The sequence below is a fragment of the Anser cygnoides genome, chromosome 4, assembly GCF_040182565.1.
Source record: "Anser cygnoides isolate HZ-2024a breed goose chromosome 4, Taihu_goose_T2T_genome, whole genome shotgun sequence".
Classification (NCBI taxonomy): Eukaryota; Metazoa; Chordata; class Aves; order Anseriformes; family Anatidae; genus Anser; species Anser cygnoides.
In genome coordinates this window covers 80,294,298-80,315,925 of record NC_089876.1, presented here as the reverse complement: position 1 = coordinate 80,315,925, position 21,628 = coordinate 80,294,298, and the positions used below count along the sequence as shown (strand labels likewise).

General features: G+C 48.2%; 1 protein-coding gene across 3 annotated transcripts; it reads right to left on the bottom strand.

The window, feature by feature from the left end:
• Window positions 1-634: 634 nt before the first annotated feature.
• On the bottom strand, window positions 635-21,171 carry GPAT3 (glycerol-3-phosphate acyltransferase 3). Of its 3 annotated transcripts, none has more exons than XM_048066299.2 (12): window positions 20,946-21,171; window positions 12,443-12,515; window positions 7,134-7,404; window positions 6,578-6,652; window positions 5,987-6,076; window positions 5,690-5,783; window positions 5,186-5,301; window positions 3,910-3,965; window positions 3,381-3,466; window positions 2,991-3,119; window positions 2,351-2,430; window positions 635-1,748 (listed from the first exon to the last, which is right to left on the bottom strand). In XM_048066299.2, the coding sequence occupies exons 1-12, from the start codon at window positions 21,087-21,089 to the stop codon at window positions 1,622-1,624; spliced, it is 1,341 nt and encodes a 446-aa protein (XP_047922256.2). In that variant the 5' UTR covers window positions 21,090-21,171; the 3' UTR covers window positions 635-1,621. The 3 variants fall into 3 exon arrangements, with proteins under 3 accessions (XP_047922256.2, XP_047922257.1, XP_066852587.1); XM_048066300.2 differs by having other exon boundaries at window positions 7,134-7,310; window positions 20,946-21,105; XM_066996486.1 differs by lacking the exon at window positions 20,946-21,171 and adding an exon at window positions 20,264-20,319.
• Between the last annotated feature and the right edge of the window lie 457 nt (window positions 21,172-21,628).

Sequence of the window (21,628 nt, the reverse complement as noted above, 5' to 3'; positions counted from 1 at the left end):
ATCTCAAAACAGGTTTCACAACCAGATGTCCAAGACCAAGTGAAAAATGCAGTGTGCTTATGTAATACTCAACAAATATACATTTGTGTGTAAATGCATAGAAATAACAGAAAGAGGAAAGAAAGAACAGAAGCAACAAATAACAAACCAAATCAGGAACCGTTATTTGTAAGACTATGTGCTAATAGTTTTAAACAAGATTCTCAGGTCTAGTACAGTAAATTTTTCTACTCAGTGTTAAATTCGAACTCTGTTTGCTATGGCAAAGTAAGACTTACAAAATCACTCATGGTTTGTTACAAAATTAGAAGCTCGTTATTCTTTTCCAGTTAATTACAGCTAAATTGGTTGCATCTCCATGACGTGAATTCAGGTTCTAATTTCAAGTTCAGTGTGCGTGACAACTCACTCCTACTCTAGACAGGAGAAACACTAAGCCATTTCTGTTCCTTTGAGTCTGGGGGGGGAAGAGAAGGAGTAAGTAAGGTTAGAAAACAGGTAGGAGCTCAGCTACAACTTCATATGGTGCTTTGTGTCACACTGACAGAATTCTGCATGACCTTCAGTTTGTTACCAGGAAGTATGACTGTTTTGTTTAAATACACATACATAACAGCATAAATGCCACACAAGACCCATTACAAATATAGAATTTATTTACTCTTTACATTAAGACAGCAAGATACTGCAACCTTGAACATGCCACTTCATGTATCATAGATGACTTACAGATCCCTATGCTTACAGTTGTAGCTATTGCTAGCCCAAAACACCACAAATCTATTTTGGCAGGGGCTCTTCAGACTTTAAAGCCTTTAGCAGCAATTTCTGCTGAAGGGTAGTCTTAAAAAAAAACATAATACATCTGTCAAATCCTACCTTATCCAGCTGCTTACTCTATCTTACCTTTCCAGTTTGTGGTCTAAAGAAAATGACTTGATCAGTAGCAGCAGGCAGCGAGACTGATGACTTGCCCCTTTTCTTCCCTCTGGTAGCAGTTCTCAGTAAAGGCAATTCCATGTTTTAAGGCCACCAAATTCCTCATTATCTTTGAACTGTGCTTTTGGCAGGGCAGCTCCTTTCCTATCCTTTGAGTTCTGTAGTCCTTGCTTCCCTTTCCCCTTGCACATCCAGGTGCAAGCTTACAGGAACAATGATACAGTTCTGACACCATCTTAAAACATTAATAAGTCTACGTCTAAGAAGTTTAAGCAACAGAAAAAGAAAATTGTTTAAAGCTTTGAAGTAGCATGAACAACAAGTATTTGCATAACCAGTGTCCTGACAGCATCTGTTCAGTGTACTTCCCTTCATCCTTAAAAGCTCAGGACAACTTGGGTGCTTTTTTTCTTCCCTTTTGTCCCTTAACTCCTTCACGTGTTCCATTTGAGAATAGTCAGAGCTGCAGCACCTCAGTGCATGAAGATGCAGATGAGCAGGGAAGTGAATAGTGAAGAGGGAGAGATACAGGGACACTGCTCTTGGCAGGCTCTGCCATACAGAGAATATGCACACACGAGGGATTTTGTTGCTCCGGTTTCTGTGTTAATTTCAATTAGAAAAAGAAAATATTACTCCTGCTAAGGCTGGTTGTGCAATATTTGTTTCGAAGAGCCACCATTCAGTCTGACTCTGTTCCTGTAGGCAGACTTCCTATTGATCCATTTCTCACTAGCATCTTGCTGTAGTTTTTCTGCTGTTCTTCCTTGAAACTATCTTTGACTTTAGCTCGTTTCAGGCCTCCATCCCTACAACAAAGCAAGAGAAAAGTAAACCTTGTTTGTCAGCAGAATGGTCAAACTATGTAACATAGCCATTTTAGTCAACTCTAGAGTTTTAACATACAAGATGATTTGGACAATTTTCTTAAACTTCTAAACCTGGACTTAAGTTGTTGGGGGGGCTGGTTTGTTTGTTGTTTTTTTTTTTTTTAAGTAGCACAAACGCCTTAAGTCTTAATGCACATGCAGTCCAAATCCAATATACCTACTGAAAGAGCCTGATCTGGTGTTGCCAACAGGCTGCACCTAGAACAAAATCTTGGCCTTTCTGGGTCACTATTTCCCCTCAACTGCAGACGCAGTTCATCTTGTGCTAAACTGTAGTTGTCTCATCTTAAATTCCTAGCACCAGCTGGGCCTCATAACTGAATCGATTGGCCCCTTCTCCATCCCTTCTTTTTATACACACTTAAACTACTCCCTTACATTCATTTTCCCATGTAGAACAAAGTTAGGCAAACAGTATTTAACACAAACCTAAGAAGCAGCATGCCTCAAGATGTTAAGAGCCCAGAGAAGTCTGTAAGTTCAAGCACCCCATACAGTATAACAAGGATGGCATCACTCACCAGGGAAGTTCAGCCAGTCCTCCTTGGTGAGCAATGGCTGACCTCACTCGGTTGGCAAACTGAACAGCATCTTCTCCTTCCTTCAAGTGTTTTAAATTCAACATAATTAAAACAGAAATAAATACAAACTTCTGTCATGCTTCTCATCTGCTACTCCCAATTAATTCCATGCCAAATGATCCCTCCCCTCCTCATGCCAACGTAACCTGAGGCTCCTGTGTGATAAACATTGATCTCATTTTTCAAAAGAGCATTCGAGTTCAAGTACGTTTTGCTCCAAAGGGATGCATTAATGGAGCACAGAACAGTTTTCAAGCTACAGATGTATCCTTATCTCCAGCTGGTATTAGCAACCACGTACAGCAGCATATTTACTGTTATTCTTTGCATCCTTATTACGATGCTGACAATACCAGGCTGCACTCCACACCCTTTCCAGGGAAGACCCTCCCAGTACTACAATACATCAGGAAAAATTAAGTCTAATCACACATCAAAAAAGCACTCATAGAAGTCCCATATAAAAATGAATTGGAGACATGAGGGTTGCCAGGGGTTTGGAGAAGAGGGCCAAGACCCTGTGACACTTGAAGAAAGCGAGAAACTTAAATAGTCATCAGTCAACCAGATGCTCAATTACCTTTCTAACCATGGGTGGCATGTACCACACGTTGCAGACAATGGCCCAGCTGGTCATGATCCGCAGCAGATAGCTGACAATGTTGTATTTGCTGCTGTTCCAGAACGCATCTCCAAACTGAGGATCATACTGTAAGGAATCAAAAGAAGATGAAATCCCTTCCTCCCTCCACAGACCACCACAGCCTGTCTTGAATCTCAGTGGATGTTTTCAGTCACAGGTCAGGACTGTTTCAGTGACATACATACCAGGATTCAACCAAGGCAGGTGGCCCATCACAAGAGCTACTGTGCTTTCATTAGCAGCCCCACTGCAACAACTTCCCACCACCCTGACAAAGACAGACCCTCAAGTCATTCTCAAGTTCAGCAACCAGCTTCTTCCTCATACCTTGATTGCAACAGGGTAGATTGTCCCTCCTATTTCAAAGCTCCCTTTCTTGAACATCATCACAGATGTATTATTGATACAGGTGCCTGTCCAGAAGATAAAATCAAGTTAATATTTCACACAGCCTGCCACATTTCAGTAGTAACCCTACAGCAACATACAGCCCTTATACTGAGGAGCAAATGCAGGCCCTTTATGTTAAGTTAAGCATCTCTCCCCTGCTTACTTGGATTCTTTGTCTTGTGACCAACTCCCTGAATGGAACCACAAGTATGAAAGAAAGCACAAGGCTGACATTAGATATATCATGAATAAGTTCATCTTGTCCTGTGAATTGTGTCCACTCAATTCACCTGGCAGAACAACCACCAGCCAGGGACACAGTATTGTCTTATATGTAATCTTTAATAAAAGATGAAAAATACAAAAGCTAACAGAGTAAGGATTCATCTGGGCACCACAAGTAGTGAAAGCAGGAACAGAGACAAGTAAACACTGAATGAAGGGAAGGAGCAGTTAAGTTTCTTACCTTCCGGAAAAATTAAGATTGGAAGCTTGCTCTTATTTGCCACATGTTCCCTGAGCCTGTGGAAGCAACAACAAAGCTAAAAAAATAGCTACTTCCAATATCCCCCCCACCCCCCCGTGCATTAGAGTTACCAAACTCTTTGGTAAGAAACCAGAACTGTTTAACAGACATTAGTATGTACCTTCCACTCTGCCACAAATCTTAAGTGTTGTGCAAGGATTCCCTTATGCCCCCTCCTACAAATTACTTCTATTAGTTTTAGACTGAAGCAAGCAACTGTCTCCTCTCCTACCTATTTTATAAATTGTTGTCTGGGAAGCCAACCTACATATGCCATTAAGTCACTAACTGATCAACTCAACTTGCAGTAGGTTGCCTCCATCAGGAAAAAACCTGTGCAGTGCTCAGTCCAGGCTCTGCTTACTTAACAGGAGACTTCCTATTGCCAAAAGGATACTTCAAAATACTACAGCTCACATTACTTGAATAACCCTTTCTGAACTCAGCAGATCTGTCCTGATGTGCAGAGGGGAAAAAGGTGGTAAAATAATCATCCTGTAAAGTTAACCTAGAACTTCTTTAAAACATTCACTGGTACCCCTCAGGGTGATATTCTATAGTAAGCTGCCTCTCTTGTTACCAGGTCTTTTTTGGCTAGTTAAATTCCACCCCCTCTCACCCCAACAAGCTAAGCTCTTCATCTGTAATGGCTCCCTTCTTGAATCAAGTCCAGACAGTATCTTTCTAAGCAGACTTCGGTTCAAATGTGAAGTCCTAAAATTTGTGATGATCTCATACACTTTCCAAGCCCACACAAGCAAGCACATTCGGGTCATTCTGAATGGATGAGTTCACCATACACCACCCCTCCAACCCACTACAAGAATAGCCTGCATCATCCCAGCCTACAATAAATTAAAATTGTAGTAGACTGCTGTCCCTGTGATTGGGGCTTATAATCCGCAGTCACGATTTCGAATAAAGCAACTACACACTGTCCCTGCCAAAAGGCTCTTACAAATCAGCCTTTTGTCATCTGAGGATCCTGACTTTGTGCAAATCCCGTTTCCTGCTAAAGCCTCACTGCGCCCTTGTGCTTCTGTCTTTCCACAACCACGACTTCTAATACAGGCCTTTCCGAAGTTTTACTTCCCAAAACCACGGTCCTCAGCTGTTCGATGACAGTTCAGGGATTACCCCAGTGGGGCATCTTGTGCACTAGCACATACCAAGGCTGCACGAACAATCCAATTCCCCACTCTAACCCACACCTCACCTTTTTGTCACTAGATGGCGGTCTTTAATTTCTGAGCGCTCAAACCAGACATGAGGACAGGCCTTCACAGTTGCTCTCTGAATGACTCCCATTAGTCCACCATGAACCTGGCCAACCTGCAAGCCCAGGAGACACATTGGCATACAAGACACCCAAAACACAGTTTCACAGCATCCCTGATAGAAAAAAAAGTCATACTGGAAACCACAAATCAGGATTGAGCAGTGTCTACAAAAACCATTACAATGCATTTCCTTGAATGGATCTAGAAGTATGTGCGAACACCTATCTCAATGATTTCCAACAGATTAAGAGCCTGACATTGATATTTTCAGGGCAACTTCACCAGCACATAACCTGTAGTCAGACTCAAACAATTTTGTACTTTTCCCCAGTGCTCGAGGTAACCTGCCCACTAATTGATAGAGCTAAATGTTGAACTCCACAACCAATATTCCACAGTTTTGATATTCTCCCTCTCCCCCATCATCAATCCCCTCGTACCATTGCATAGCATCCATCATTGGTCAAAATGATCGCATCTATGGGTGATGTGTGGTTGGCAACACAAATGCCTCCTTTCTGAGGTTTGTTTTCCCTGCAATTACAAAATTTGTTGTTAGACTGCCAGTAGTTCCATGAGCACCACACAAAGCACACAGCTCCATAAAGCAATCAGGTCAGTCAGCATCTAGCATTGACAAGGCCTGTGGGTCAGCAGTGAGCTGCCCCCTTCCTGATGGGATACTCCCACCACGAAGCATACACGCTGTTTTGTTACCACAACATAAGCTCACTCACCTGTTATGGTAATGGATAGTCCCAGACAGAGCTCTGACAAGGATCCGGGAGCACGTGAGGTGGACCACTTCGCTCAGATAGTTTTTCACACTGAAAGAGAAGACACAGGCATCTGGGGAATGCTGGAAAGCAGCTAGACACATATGCAATGTTCTCCAGCCTACTCAACTCAGGGCTAGAATACTTCCCTGGTACTCAAGCAGAGGGCTATTCCCAGCTCTACCACTCACTTGCTACGGCAGCTAGGCCAAGAGGCATGGCATGTGCTTCATCTTGTTTACCTAGGCAAGGCAGTCATCTCAAGAGGCTTTTTTTTAATCTCAGCACAGTATCTCATTTGTATTTTTATATTTTAATAAGCCCTGTGAGTGTTTATGACAGAAAGAGGGACTGACCAAAGCACCAGCCTCAGCCCCAAACTTGTCAAGAAGCCACCCCCACCAAGGTAGTGTATTTGTAGGTCGAGTGGACTATCAGTAGGTCGTCCAGGGCACGTGAAACCATTCCCGTCTCAATCCTGAGTGCTTTGCACTGACACAAGGCTACATAATCAGCCATATGACCCTCACACACACCAAACACAGCACTCACCTGCTGTTTGGCAGCTGACCTACCAGCGTTGTCCCCACAATCATCGAGGTAATCCCAATAGCAGCAAGAGTAAAGCTGTAGGAAGAGACATGAAAGCAAAGCAGTTTTGTTTATTTTAACATCACCTCCCCTTCAAAATGGGAAGGGATTACCAAAGGTGAGTTGCCCTGCAGATCCTTTACAGTCAGTTCTCTAATTCACTACTAATTCCCTGACACACTGCTCAAAGTGATGGCCTCACTAAGGCAGCAGTATCAGATGCCCTGATGCATGTAGTTTCAGAACTCACTGAGCTTTAGAGATCACAGCACTACATTCACATTGCCAATATACTTGACTTGGGAGAAGCAGTCACAGAAGACATGATCACTAGCCATCATCTACTGTCCTGTGTCAAACAGGAGACAAGTGTTCTGAATGCCTTCTTATCCACTCATATGAGAGTTTAAGCAACTTGTTCTCTATCTGTAATTTTTGCCTTTGGCTAAAAAACCTGGGGAGGCACAGATGGAAGTATTCCTTGAGTAGCAGAACCCCTCAGCACCCGCGAGCTTACCGTAGCGGCAGCAGGAAGCAGTACCGCACTATAACACCAATGACCCACACAACAGTGAGCCTCAGGCTGATGTAGTGGAAGTTGACATTAGTCCTTGTGAGGAGGTTCCAGGAGACCAGCTCTTCGGAGGAAAACCTTTGGGTGACTTCATCTTCCACAATGGCCTCAAAGCCTTTTCTGCAGAAATAGAATATGTCGGAGAATTGGAACTCCATTCGATGTAGACCCGCAATTTCTTTCTCCATAGGCGTTTCATCTCTTTCTATGATACCTTGGGAAGGAAAGGGTAGCCATATGAAGAAGCAGTTCTATTAATTCATCATCCTCCACAACATTTGCAGCTCTGCTTTGCTTCAGGGTAAAAATTCACAGCCAGAAGTACTCTTATGACAGCATGCTCAGATGGGTAGCTGAACACACACCACATACCCTTCAGTAACCCAGTTCTAGCTCCCCTTCCTATATCAACACCCAAACAAACATATACAAAGTTTTGGTGTGAAATGGAGGTGAAACAAGACGACAAGATGTCTCCCACCACTTGACCCCTCCAGCTTGGCGATTTCATCCATGACAATCCTACCCTTCCAGAGGTGATCAAATGCGTACTTGCCCTCTCCACTAACTGCTCCTGGTGCTCTGTGTATTTAAGGGTGTTCCATCTCCTCCATGGCGGCTTCCCCACTTCCTAGCCGTGATTCAAGTTTGGATATCCCGGCTTCCCACAGCCATGGTCTATTAAAACATGCTCTACTGCTACCTGTCAAAGCCTGGCCCAAACAGCTTCTATAGCATCTGCACAAGGACCAGCCATGAAGAAATGCACCCACCTTCCTTCAGAGCACAAGTCTTTTTATAAGCACAGAGAACGCACTATTTTTATTTTAGTGTAAATCGAACAATGAAAACACCACGTCTGAGAAAGCTGGAGGGTCCTCAATGTAATGTGGTCTGCCATTAATGGTTGCATTTCTTTTCAACTCTGCCCACAGGATGTCTGGCAGTAGGAAAGTAACCTGGAGAGGTCAGAATCACGGTACGAGTATCAAGTATTTCTTCTCACTAGCACTTTTTTGTTTATCTTGTTGTCAGATAAGCACCTATAGATCACTTGAGCTTTTGAAAGCAAGGGCAAGTCACGTAAGCTAAAAGATCAAGTGGCTGCCTTCTGGTAAGCAAGTCTGGCTCCTGAAACCGATGACTTCAGAAATCCAGAATAGCATTTAACCAGAACAACCATCCCCAGAGATGCTCAACTAGGGTTACTGAGGTCCAAGTTCAAGGTGCCACTCTATCAAATGCCGACTAATTGCATAATCACTGTGCCTCAATATCAAGATCAATGGGTAGGGAGGAAGCACCCAACTGTTTTGAACTACAAGGACCTTTCCCACAAGTACATACCCTGCAGCACTGAATTCCCCACAAAATCCCAAGAAATCCCTGCCAGCAGCAGAACTCCGTGAATATATTACATGCAACATTTAGATTACAACTGATATGGGTAATCTTTCTGGCATGCATGTGTGAACACAAGGAGCTCCAAGATATACCACTCAAATCACTGAAGTAAATACTAAATAACACCCAAGGAAGACACCACACTGCAACAAGCTTTTAGTACCTGCAGCTCTAAATTCTGCAGCCCAACTTGCTATTGCACCAGACCATTGCACAGCACACATTCCTATCAGTACCCTGTATGAGTAAATAAATACAGCACACCCAGACACACACACGTACTTCAGGATCCCCATTAAACAAACAAAAAGCACAAACATCCAGCAGCAGGGATTGCCCCTGGGTAGCATTTACAACCCAGATCAGAGCTCTACTTAGAGGCTCCTTCCCTTCCTCCTTCAGCCGTTCCCTTAAACCCATGTCCTGCAGGACACCCAAGTCCACAGCAGAACAGCCCAGCCTCTTTCTCCCCACAACTGCTAGGGTGGGAGCTAAGCCACAGCCCAGAAGCTGGCACCAGTGCCACTGCCCTTCCCCAGTCCCAGCAGAGCTGGGAAAGCTTCCTCCTGACCCGCCCGCAGCTTGGCAGCAGCCAAGCAGCTGTTTCCCCTGGCTCACACAGCAGCGGGCAGTGCCACCCTGCTGGTGCTGGCTGCACCCCAGGGCACCAGCCTGCTGCTGTCGTCACACCACACCCCCAGGCGCCTGCTGCCTTCGGGACAAGGTACTCGAGCAGGGTGCCAGCAGCACCTGAAGGTATTATGACCAGAACCAAGCAAAGCACATGCTGCTCAAGCGATATCCTCAGACTTCCTGTAATCACGAGTAACACTTGGTGGCCTTTAATCCCTTGGCCACAGGCAGTTGGCCAGAGACAGACAGCTCGAAAGCAGCATTATGCCCAAGTACAGCAAGCAACTCCCTCCACCAAGGAAAACAACAGCTACTGCTTGACTCGGTATTACAGCACAAGCCACAAGCCTTCCAGCTCTCAGACACCACTTAACTCACTATGCAAACGCAAACTTGACACTACATACAATCGATCACATAATCTGCATGTCTCTCAGTCAGTGTCGCTTGTAGAAGTGACCTGAACAGCAGTTCAGCATTTCTAAACCCACCAGCTTCAAAAGGACTGCCTAATGCCCAGGCAGCACCTACACGGACAGCTGAGTAATCAATCCTCAGCTGCTGAGATAAAGAACCAGCCTCCGGACACCTGCTGGGCCCACAGCTACCCCTGGGACCACCACTTCAGCCCACTGCCCTCTGAACAGAGGGCACACGAGGTGACAGCACCAGCCACATCCTCATGCAGCACAAGGGCCAGCCAGCATCTCGCCTGGGGCTACTCCTCACACCACCAACACAGGCCGGCCCTTTTCAACAACACATGTCAAATACACTGGGTTTTGGTACTGGAGGCAAAGGTGGCATCTGCTCGGCCGCCTTCTCCCTTGGCTTTCCTGTCAAGGGTCCACACGAGATTGAATTTGAGCTTTTTGAGGAAGAATATGGTTCTCCTGCCAGGCAAACTGGACCTTCCATGCGCAATGCTCCCTTCTTTCCTGACCCACCTCCTAGAGAGGACTGGATGGTCAGGACAAATGTAACAGGTACTGCACATGCCCCTCGTGCCAGCCAGCCCTCAACACGCATGTGGGTACGCACACACAGCCCCCTGCCTTGACCCTACTTTAATCAGCTGCTCGACAACCTCTTACCACCAGAACCTTCTCCTCCTTCGGTAAACATTGCGTAACGCCATCAGGCCTCTGCCTGCCTGTGCCCTGACACCTCAGCAGATACCACGTCAGCCGTGACAGACCTTTGCCTGCCCTGGTCCCACCGCAGCTTCATACACATACAGGAACTTGGCATCCTGATCAGAAGTGGATCAGCTTCAAGAGCTCCCAAAAGCACAGCCTGGCACAGGACACTACACACCTCCTTGCCCCCCCACACCTCAAGTCAGGAGGAGCCCAGCTCTAGCTTACCGTATTAAGAGCCATGTACAGTGGGAAAAGTTCTCATTTCTTCTTCCAACAAAAGGACTTTATGAACTGTGCTTCAGGCCACAGCTGTGTTTATGTAACCTCATCCAACAGAACCTGAGCACCAAGTCAGCCTGCTGTCATCTCTATGCATTACCCCAGGGCATTTCTGCCATCACTAAGGCTCCAGCCAAACACACGCACGCGGGTTAATCCAGATTCTCAGCCACCACATACACAGTACACCCCTCAGCCAAACATGCAGTGCGAACAGGTACTCAGCACGGCTATTTGGTGGTTTCAGAGGAAGGCGGCTCACAGAAGCGTGCACTTTCCATGTCTTCTACCCCTAGAGTTATACTTTCTCTGGAGAAAAAGCAACCCATATGCCTCGATGACCAAAGGTACAGGAAGGACAGAGCTCTGACTGTGCAGTTACAGCAGCACAGTCACATTCCCTGCCCTCTCAGTGACCCAAAACGTGGTGGGACACCATCACCCTTACATGAAGGAAGGTTTGCTCACTGCTTCACTCAACCTGTAGAGCACAGTAATGGGGCACCTGACAGAGTAAGGGGGAACACTACACCCCTGTCACACTGCAGAAAACTTTTCAAGACGCTTGTGACTGATAGAGACAACTCTTCACCACCCCCCAAAAAGCACAAATTAGGTTACAAGTCCCATTTTGACCTGTGTTCAGAACTGCTGTGCAGGAACCTCCGGCTCATGATTACAGCTGTAACTGACAGCTAGGTCTGCTACCCACCCTGCACGCAGACAGCACAATACCCATGTGTGCCGGCATTGGTAAGGCTGCTCCTTTGGAGATGAAATGCACACAACCACTTCGGTCCCCATTACTGTACCACGTTGACATCAGCTAATTGGTAGAATCAGAAGACAATTCACTTGTCTGCTAATGGGCTCCTGCTCGCAACTTTGCTGCCAAATGAAGTGAGACAAAGTGCTGACACTGAAGTGATCAAAACCCAGCAAACTGGCAGCAGTACAGAGGCAATCAAGTACTAGGATGAAACCAAGTGCTGGCCCAGAGCAGCCTGGGCAAACACCAACTGCTCTCACCACACATGCAGCCCCCACGTCCTCTCACAGCCAACTCTGACCTAGTACAACCCCCCGACACATGCACTGTGCAGGATATCACATAGTAAGAAAAGCTATTGCTTCATATTTCTTCCTTTAACCTGATTTTGCAACTCTTCAGCTGTCTTTCTACAAACAAGGAGACCAAGAAGTTAATCTGGCAAGCAGTGAATTAACTTGAGGAGGCAGCATGTAAGTAGGAGCAGACTAGTTAGGGAAAAAAAGTGTAACATCCAGTAGTCCTAAAACAGAGAAGGTACTCTGAGCTTGTCAAACACTGTCCACTAGAAGGCAGATCTCCTCAGAGACTATTAAATGTATTCTGATGCTCTTAAGAGTTGGCCAGCAGCCTTGCAAGTACTGTACTAAACACAGGTTTCAAGACAAAAGCAAACTCGTATTGCAACTGTTCTTTCCCTCAACTGAGGACAGTCTCCACCTGAAACTCAGCTTTAGTCAACTTGATGTTATTTTGTACCCCTCATTTCCTCATCCCCTGGTTTTTCAGCCATTCACCAGAAGCCAGTAGGAGAAGCATTTCACTCTGCAGTACAGCTGTGGTGCCAGTATATTGCCTAATAACGTGACAGAAGTATTGCTAAATAATTAAATATCAAAGTTCATAAACATCCTACCACCCTTCTCCATGTTTCTCACACACATGCACCTTTCCATTTGAAATGGCTTATCCTGCCTACTTTGGCAGGTTAGTCTGAACAGTATAACCAGATGCTGAGCTCTTACCATTAGCAGCAGGAGTCTTCAGCACCTCTGGCTGGGGCTTCTTGACACCTTTTTCTATCCGTATAGTGGCCCACTGTTGAAGAGAAAGAATGCATTAGTACCCCAGATGTAGTATTCACTTAAGAAACACTTCTACTGTAGCAACACTTCAAGATCAGTTGTGATTTTCTTTCTGCCTCTTCACCAGGTAATAAGGCACCTGTCTTCCTCAGATGCGCACACAGAAACATATACCTCTCCTCTGAAGAAACAGTGCTGAACGTATTTAATTACCAAAGCACATGCAGGTCAAGCAAGTGCTTCCTGACTCTGCTTGCCAGTCTTCAGAAGGCCAATGAGGAGATCAACATACTCTGCAGTGTCATTTGAGGCACCACATGCCCCACAGCCCCTGCCTGCCTCACTACTTGCACACCAGCCCAAGAGCACAGCATGAGTTCAAAGCCCACAGACATGCTGCAATTGACCTTGTACCGTCACTATTTTACCATACTCACGTAAAAAAGTCCAAGTGGGCCACATCCAGTGAGGCCTGAACACAGCTAACCCAGCTATTGGGGGTCACAGCAAGCCTGGTTCGCTTGGTTTTCACCCATGACTCTTCACCTGCTCGTTTCCTGGCATTTCAGGGCTCCAAGCAGCACAGATTCAGGCCCAACCACACTCACACGGAGCCACTTCCCTGCCCTTAGACAGGGCTGCCAGCTCACCAGGGTTAACCTGCTGTTCTGTAGCATGCAGACTGTCAGAAGCAGACAAAGAGGGGAATGAAGCCATCCTGCACAGCTTGCAAAGCCCCCCACAATCTGTGCTTGCCCACAAACCTGTGTGGTGGAGGCATTCAGCACCACAAAACACCCTCTGGTTTCCAGCCCTGGCAGGACTGTAGCCAGCCCAACCTGTTCACAGGCAACAAGGCTTCCTCCACCTTCAGCTGAGTCAGCTCCACGCAACGCTGTGCAGCAGCCCCCTGCCACCTGTAGCAGGCAGGATTTTTATGGGGCTGACGGTGGCAAAAGTCCTTCGCTGCCCTGAAGCCTTGCCCCTCACTCTGGGGCAGCCCTTCTGCCCTGGATCCACTCTTTCCCCACATGGCTGTGCTGCCAAGGGATGCAAAGCCCACAGACAGCTGTCTTAAACAGTTGCCAGTGAAGACAATGCATTTTCACTCCTCCTCCATTTAAATTTTATACGATTTCTAGAAAAGCTGTGACAGCAGCTGTTCCAAGGACACTGACCCAGCAGAAGCAGCTTACACGAATCATTCTGTCCAGACCTCAATGGCTCACCCTCCACTCCCCCAGCAGTGAAGCCGTGCTTTTTAGCAGCACCAACAGGCCTCGCTGACCTGCACACAAAGGACTCAGCAATGTGGGACTGAAGTGACTCTCAGGACACACAGCCCCCCAAAATTTAGGCTTTCTGTCCATCATCCCTGTGCTGGACCATGCAGTTTGCTCCTCTTCCCTCCAACAGAGCTGTGGGGCATTTGGGGACCATGCGCATCCTGAAGGCCCAGCATGCTGACTGAAGGCATGGCCCCCAGCACGTAACCTCTGAGAGCAGCAGGCTGCCAGTCCTGCTTCCCATATCCACCCTTGCTGAATCACCACCTGCCCTGCCAATGCCATCACTTCTTTTCCCAGCTCTTCTGTGGCTGAAGCAGCAGCTGTTCCAGGAACTACAACTTCTAGGAGCAGCCCTGCACCTTCCTGTTACACATCATCCTTGGCTGTGCTGCGTCGTTAACTCTTGGCAAACACCAAAAGGAAACACTGCTAAAGCAATGAGCTACACACAACACCTCTATTTCTACATTTCTTCCACTACACAGAAGTAGGGGCACAGGCTGAACTGCAAGTACAGTGACCTAATCATCCTCTGACCTGCCTTGAACCACTGAGTTAAGACGTAATTAAAGTCTCTGTAAACAGGCAAGTCACTTATTACAGACAACAGCAAAAACATACTGGGCTACTGCCGGAGCCACAAATACTGCCAGAGAAATGACTTCTCCCAGGTCCTCTCAAAGCAGGCATTAAAGCCTACTGCTGCCAGCTTTTGCTTTGCCCAGCCTGGGACAGGAGCGTCTCTGGAGCTCAGAAACAACACCCAACTTTCCCTCGGGATTATTCTCCCCACAGAAATCCTGCGGTGACAAGCTCAGTTCAGGATACAGCACCCAAAAGCCTGAGCCCAAGCAGAAGGCAGTAACACTGTGAGGACACAGGCTATTGAGACATACCAATGTAATGCTCGAAAGCTTGCAATATCCTCTCACACAGCCATATCCTTTGGCACTTTGCTTAGCACAGCAGGCTGTAGACTTTTCCCAAGCGCACAGAAATTGCAGGACCACATAACCAGCCACATTACTGCTGCTCAGATGCCTTTGCCCACCTCCTCAGAAGAGGAGTGCTGCCCAGGCCGCATGCCCTGCCATCCGCAGGTCGCCGTAGCCCGGCACACTGCAGTACCCTGCAACGCCAAGCTTGGCAGAGCACAGGTAAGGCCGCGGAGGGCAGCTCCCTTTGCCCTCCAGCCGAGCCTTGCTAGCAGCTGGGAGCGCAGCTGCAGCCTGACGCCTCGCACAAGGGCCACACGCAGCACTCCCAGACAGCCGGCTCGTGCTCTGCTCCAGGTGAGGGCCCTTGACTTGTGCGGCCAGGCCTCCCAGCACACCCGGGCAGGCTCTGCAAAGCCAGCAAGTGACAGGAGATCCCCTCCCTCTCCTGCTCCCTTCTCACCCAGCAGAGCTGGGGCATTGGTCAGGGCACAGGTCCACCAGCTGCTACTGCAAACCACTGTCAAATCCCCTCTCAGCTTGCTCCCTCTGTCAGGCTTTCATAAAACCACATACATTCAAGCAACAAGACGTATTTTTTTAATCTCCAGTTTACTTAATCTAATCATTCTGCTTACTCGCAGGCACTTGAAATAAAAGTACCGTCCATCAAAGCCAAATTTTAACTCTGATCAAATGAGAAGCTTGTTTACATCTAACTCGGAAAACACAAGACACCGCATGCAGCAGCGCAAGTAACTTCTCTTCCTTCCTGCTAGCTGGCAATTTGCACCATCACTGCCTTTTCAGCCGGTTCCTGTCCCAAAGCAGCTTCACACCACAAAGAGCTATCACCATGTAGACTGACTGATGTCTCAGAGGGGAGGATATTGCCTTGGCGTCCTGGAGATCAAAAAGCACCCTGCGACTAGGTGACGCAGTACTCAAGAATGGTCCTGAAAGAGGCTTCAGAGGCAAAAAACATATTTGCAAAAGACGTCAGAAAACATCTCATCTGCAAGCAGTAGCTGTGTACCAAGTCAAACTTGCTGTGACTTCATAAAAGCAAAGGCACGGGATGATTTGTTGTAGTCAGTCACACCTCAGCTAGGAACGCAGCATGGACTTCCCGTTACAGATGTTACAAGCTCTTACAGATGGAGCTTGTCTTCACCCTGTTTATCAGCTTTAAATATCACATCCAGTTTAGGAGCCATCTTTGATGGCTACTGAAAAGAGGAGAGCTTACTGAATTACTGAAGCTGACTGAAATCTGAAGTTACACAGCACTGGATCGCTAGCGTTCCCTTGTTAAGGACGCTGGCAGGTCACGCTAAGAGCAGATGTGGATATGCTGGTGTAGGTCAGCATCCTCCTTGGAGGCTCTCCACACCTCAACAGAAACACAGATTTCAGAGCACCCCCACACAAGGGGAGGCAGCACAGCCTGGATGCCACTTGGCGTGCTTTGTGTGAGGAGATTAATGCCAAAAGGAGCGATGACTTCAGAGTGAGGGCAGAGGGCCCTCTGGGGTACCCATGCCATTTTTTCCTCGTCCTGGGGGACATCTTAGTCACAGGCTCCAAACAGGACAAAGAGCCCAGCTTGACAGGACAGCATCAAGGGCATTTGCAACATAAATGCTGAGTAGCTTCTTTTACACCTCCACGCACTAAGACACCTTCAGGACAAGATACAAGTAGAGCTGCTGCTGTTCACGAACGGCATTTGCGTATCAGCAGTATCAGAATTGCCAGTGCTCACGCACTGGGAAATCAGGAGTGGCACCAGGTCAGGGTTGTTGACCAGGAAGATGCTGCAGTAATTAGCAACATAAATCCAGTGGAGGGCAACCCCAGCTCCACTGACCCCACCTGTGTGCCAGCAGCCTTCGTTACTAAGCCTGCTGTGCACACTGGTAGGGGCCTGCACAGGACTGGGGCCCAGGTTAACACTGTTGAGGAACTAAGATTACGCAGCAGGTGTGCTGAGGTACTGCCCCAAAACCCAATGCTGACCCTGCCAACAAGGGTCATAGTCCCCATCAGACTCCTCCTCAGGAGCTTTTATTAACCTCTAACCCAGTAGCCTTCAGCCTTGTTCTTGCAGCTCCGAGCTCTCCTCCGCCCCACAGCCCATGAAGGATGCCAGCTACACAGATATAAGGACCTGTAATGACGCTGTCCAACGACATTAGTCAAAGCTTGCTTAAGAAGCCAATGAGTTCAACAGGAAGCAGCAGGAAAGCCACCAGTGATTCATGTTTACAGGCTGCAAATTCTCCCTTTTCCTTCCCCACCCTTATACCACGTGCCATAGCTCCCGACCCTGACGGTGGTTCAGGGGAAAGCTGCTGCCGTTTTGAGTGCTGGGGAAAGAGCACAGCACAGCCCACAGAGCCAGAGCCTACTGTTTCACCAATGGCACCCAAAGATCCTTTTTGTCCCCAGGTTTCTTCTTTCCAAGTTTAGCTCCCTTCAGGTTGCCAAGGTCATCTGTAACACCAGCACTCGGGCTTCCACCTCACAGCTACCAAATTTTTTTTATTTTTTTTTTTTTACACCCTTGCCTAGTCAAAGTGCATTCCCTGCAGGGCAGCATAAAAACACTATTAGAAACTTCCTCTGTTACAAGGGGCCACTATTAATCCCAGACAGATCAGTTACATGATGCTAACGCACCTACGACTCCAAGCATCTGCTGCACATTACTGCACTCAAAGCAAAAACAAGCCAAGAAATGTTTTTTCTGCTAACAAAAAGCCCCAGAATTGGAAAGCCTCGATTGAAGGGAGTGTGTGATTGACACCAAAAAGGAACAATGAACAAAATTAACAACTGGAAGGTACCTGAGGGTGTTTAATAACTAACAGGTTGAGTCATCACACACAGCAATGATCACAGGAGGCAGTCTCCATGGTTCAAGAGTAAGAAATACTTCTGTTGCAAATGATTCCGTAAGCGTCAACACAGCAGGGCACCAGTAGTCTGAAGAACTCCTCACAGGAGCCAACAGCTGCTGGAGAAACTTCTGTAGCAGTAATCCAACATTTAAAAAACAAACACGTGCTAACATTGTGCCAGATATTTCCATACTGAAAGGGAAGCCATAGGCAGAATAAAGCAAGCCATTTTCTCTGTGTGGCAAAGCAATTCAGGAACAATATATATGTGATGGGGGAAACAGGTCTTCTGATAGCAAGTGGGCTAACAGCAATCCTCTGCCATTAGTATAGTCAAGTCATGCTCTTCCACTTCTTTTTTGCCTTCTCATATAGAAAAGCAAGTACATGTATTTACCCACTCCATATAGAGCTTGTCATCCCCAGTACAATACTGTGTGTTTAAACACAACCAAACAATGCAGTCAAACATAACCACTTCCTCAGTGCCGCTGTCTGTACATGCTGCGTTTTGCTCAGAATAACGTTCCTTGCCAAGGCAGCTCAGCACAGAGAAAATACTGTGCACCGACTGATCTCCCTTGTCAGTAATTTCAGATGACCAGAATACAAGAACATGTTGTTCTTTAAAGGAGCTCTTCCCCTCCCTTTTCTGGGGCCACACTAGCAGCACTGGAAGTGAGCATCACACCTCCTCAAAGAAGCACACGCAGATTTATTTGTATTGGCAGGCAAAAACTCCAGTGCAAGTCCAGTATCATCCTCATCTGACTCCATACCACAGCCTCAAAGACAGCTGCACACCAGAGGCACATATTTGTCTGCCATGACAGTGGGCCAGCAGACACCACACACTTCAGAGCAAACCCAGTTACCTAGCCCCCGGACTATTCTGTCCAAGATTGCGAAGCTGGACCCTCATAACAGATAACCTCTACAGAAAGCACACAAGGTTACCTGACAACATAAAACTGCACAGAAATTCAACTGCACAGTCACTGTATCCTCCCATTGTGCCCACAGGGAGCTATTAACAGGCAAAAGACAGATTAAATCCGTATTCACCTAGTGTCCGCGAACTGCCACCACTTGGCCAACAGTTCACACACTCGGTCCATCAAAGAAGCAACGAAGGCTGCAGTAGTGCAATACTACCCTGCAATATGCCGCAGGCCCAAGATCACACCGCTCTGCAAAGACAGGAGCCTTTCTGGGAGATCCAAGGCTGGAAACCAAAAAGGAAGAAGCCTCAGGAAGCCGCTGAGGTGGCCACAGAGTTGGGAAAGGTCTCACCTGCCTGAGACTGCTGCATCCTGTGACTCAACACTGCTCCAAAACAGTCTACTGCTACTCAGTAGAAAGCCTGCAGATTCAACTCAACAGCCCAGAAGTTTTAGGCAGCACAGTTGCACAAAGCTAGCAACTACGTATTTACCACTTTCCACTGTTAATATTATTTTTGGCAGGAAAAAGTCAGTTACAACAACATCTATCTTCAGGGCCTCTTGCAGGCACTGCTTCGAACCAATGCTACATCAAGCTGCTGAGGCAAGCATATTCACGAGCCAAGGAGAAGCGGACACCTCCTCAACAAGGCGTGTTCTGTGCAGTCTTCTCCCTAAGCAGGCGTCCTGAGGGAACGAACTATCCACTCCTCGAGTCCCCCTCATTTTGTCTACACGACACTGATCTTATCCACTCAAGAAGTGAAGTAGGTACATCTCTGCAGACTCTTCACCTCAGAACCCTTCTCAATTTGTCATTTTATTTAAATATATAATTCATATTGACATATATACGAATAAGACAGAAACCTGTAAAATACAAATACATTAATACAGCAGTGTAACACATTTTAAAAGTATTAAAGATTAATCAATCAATTTGTAATACATACTATATTTATTATAAATTGTATCTATTTATTAAGAAACAGATCACAGAACTGCACCTATACCTCCAGAAGGCAGATCTAACCACATCTCCCAAAATATATGATTATTTCCTCCCTTATGCATCTCAACAGCTCGTACTCTCAGACCAGCAGGCCACCACCATCAGCATGCTGTCAGCTGCTTCTCCATACTTCTGCCCAAGACATTTCAAGTCACTTTTTGCTGCTCCATTTGACAACACTATAAATAGCGATAATGAGATAAGAATTAAGCACGTAAACGGCAGTTTGTCACAGGTAAAAGCGAGTTGCTCAAACAAGGCTATCTCACTAGGCCATCTGCAGGCTCCTTCAGGCAGACGAACCTTCACCTCATCAGCTTCTGCTACCCATTTTTAATCCTAGCGGCAACCGGTTTTTGTAGCCTCAAGTTATTCTCACACCATTCGCACTATGTAAGAAAAGATCTGCCCCACACCCTCAGAAAACACCTCGAATATGCCCATTCTCACCAGAAGCCTCAAAACAGATCTACTTGAGATGCGCTGAAGAGACGCCATTTCGATTAGGCCGTTGGCACTTTTTTTTTGTTTAATTTTAAAGAGAAGTACCCGTTCGCTTTTTCATTATTACTTTAAAGAAAAGTACCAAAGATCCTTAAGGCACTGAAGCAATTTTTAAGCTGAGACCTCGGAGAACAAGACCAAGCGTGACAAAGCCCACTTGCCACGACAACGTACCGATACACACCGCACCACCACAGACCCCACAGGAGATGACTTCTCCTTCGCTCCTCGCCGGGGAGGCGCAGCCCCCTCCCGGCCGTGAGGAGGGGGCCCCGCCAGCCGCCATTCCCTCACGCTCTCCCCACCAGCCCCGCTCCCACGAGGGGCCGCCGCCACGCGATAAAACGGCGCCGGGCGCTCTTCGCACCCCGGCGGGCCGGGCGGCCGGGCCGGGCCCCTCTCAGTGGGCACCCCCGGCTCCGAGGCCGGCACAGGTGGCGGTACGTTGCTTGGCTGCCTTTCCAGCGAGAGCACGGAGCTCCGCAGCGGAACCACGGACGCCTTCGCTCCTTACAGAGCGCAAGAAGGGGCAACGAGAGCACAACTCGGGGGCCGTCACAGCCCGCGGCGCCGCCGAGGAGGCCCTCCCCGCCTGGCCGCACCACAGCTGTGGGGGGAAGAGGAGGACCAGGACAAAGCTGGAGGAGGAAGGGCGACGGCTCAGTCCTCCCCTCACCGGGCGGCACATGGGGGGTCTGTCCGCCCCGGGAGAAGGCGACGCCCGCCCGGCAGCCCCCGGCACCCCCTCGCAGCGCGTCCATGGAGGTACGAGGGCGCCCGGCCGGCAGGGAAGAATGGAAGCACTGAAGCAGGGATGAAGGGCGAGCGGGCAGCCTCCCCCCCCGCCCCCGCCTACCTCCAGCGTCTTCACCAGCACCCACATATAGGCCTCGGAGATGCCCAGCGAGACGCCCAACGCCGAGGGCAGCACGATGAAGGCGAGCACCAAGGCGAGCCACGCCGCGCTCAGCCGCGCCGCCAGCCAGCCCAGCTCCTCCATGGCGGGCAGCGCCGCCTCCCGCACCGCCTCCGCTCCGAGAGCGGCCGCTGCCCTCCGCCGCCCTAAAGCCTCGCGGCCGGCCCCGGACCGCCCCCGGGGCCGCCCCGCTCCGCCCGGCCCGAGCCCGGCTGGCCGGCGGCGGGGTGCTGCTGGGCGCCGCTGGGGACGGAGCTGGCGGTGCCCGGCGGGCTGCCGGGGCCTGGGGCGGGCAGCGCTGTGAGGGACTGCGGAAAGCGGCGCCCACAGGCGGTTCTGGTAGGCGTTAGGTAGGAAAAGGGCGCCTTGGTTTCATACTCCAGAGGTCAGAAAGGTGTCTGGGAGCCAAGCAGCCCGGGAAAAAACGCAGGTAGAGCCTGAGGCCTAGCCCTGGCCCACAGAACTACCTCCAGGAGGGACACACAGACTATGAGGTGGTCCAGGCTCCAAGTTTTGGCTCTGGCACGGTGTATCCTGCATAAGGCACCTCAGCTCTGCATGTGACTCTCTTCTCCCACTCCTTGCATCACCTCGCCTCTCTATGTGATTTCTCCAGGGACAAT

What these genes read in the sequence shown, in the direction of transcription:
- GPAT3 (XM_048066299.2), bottom strand. Translation starts at nt 21,089, where the DNA reads ATGGAGGAGCTGGGCTGGCTGGCGGCGCGGCTGAGCGCGGCGTGGCTC. An exon ending in GAAGACTCCTGCTGCTAATG is followed by an intron (nt 7,405 to 12,442) that starts GTAAGAGCTCAG and finishes TTCCTTCCCAAG; the next exon opens with GTATCATAGAAAGAGATGAA. An exon ending in GGTCAGCTGCCAAACAGCAG is followed by an intron (nt 6,077 to 6,577) that starts GTGAGTGCTGTG and finishes CTTCTCTTTCAG; the next exon opens with TGTGAAAAACTATCTGAGCG.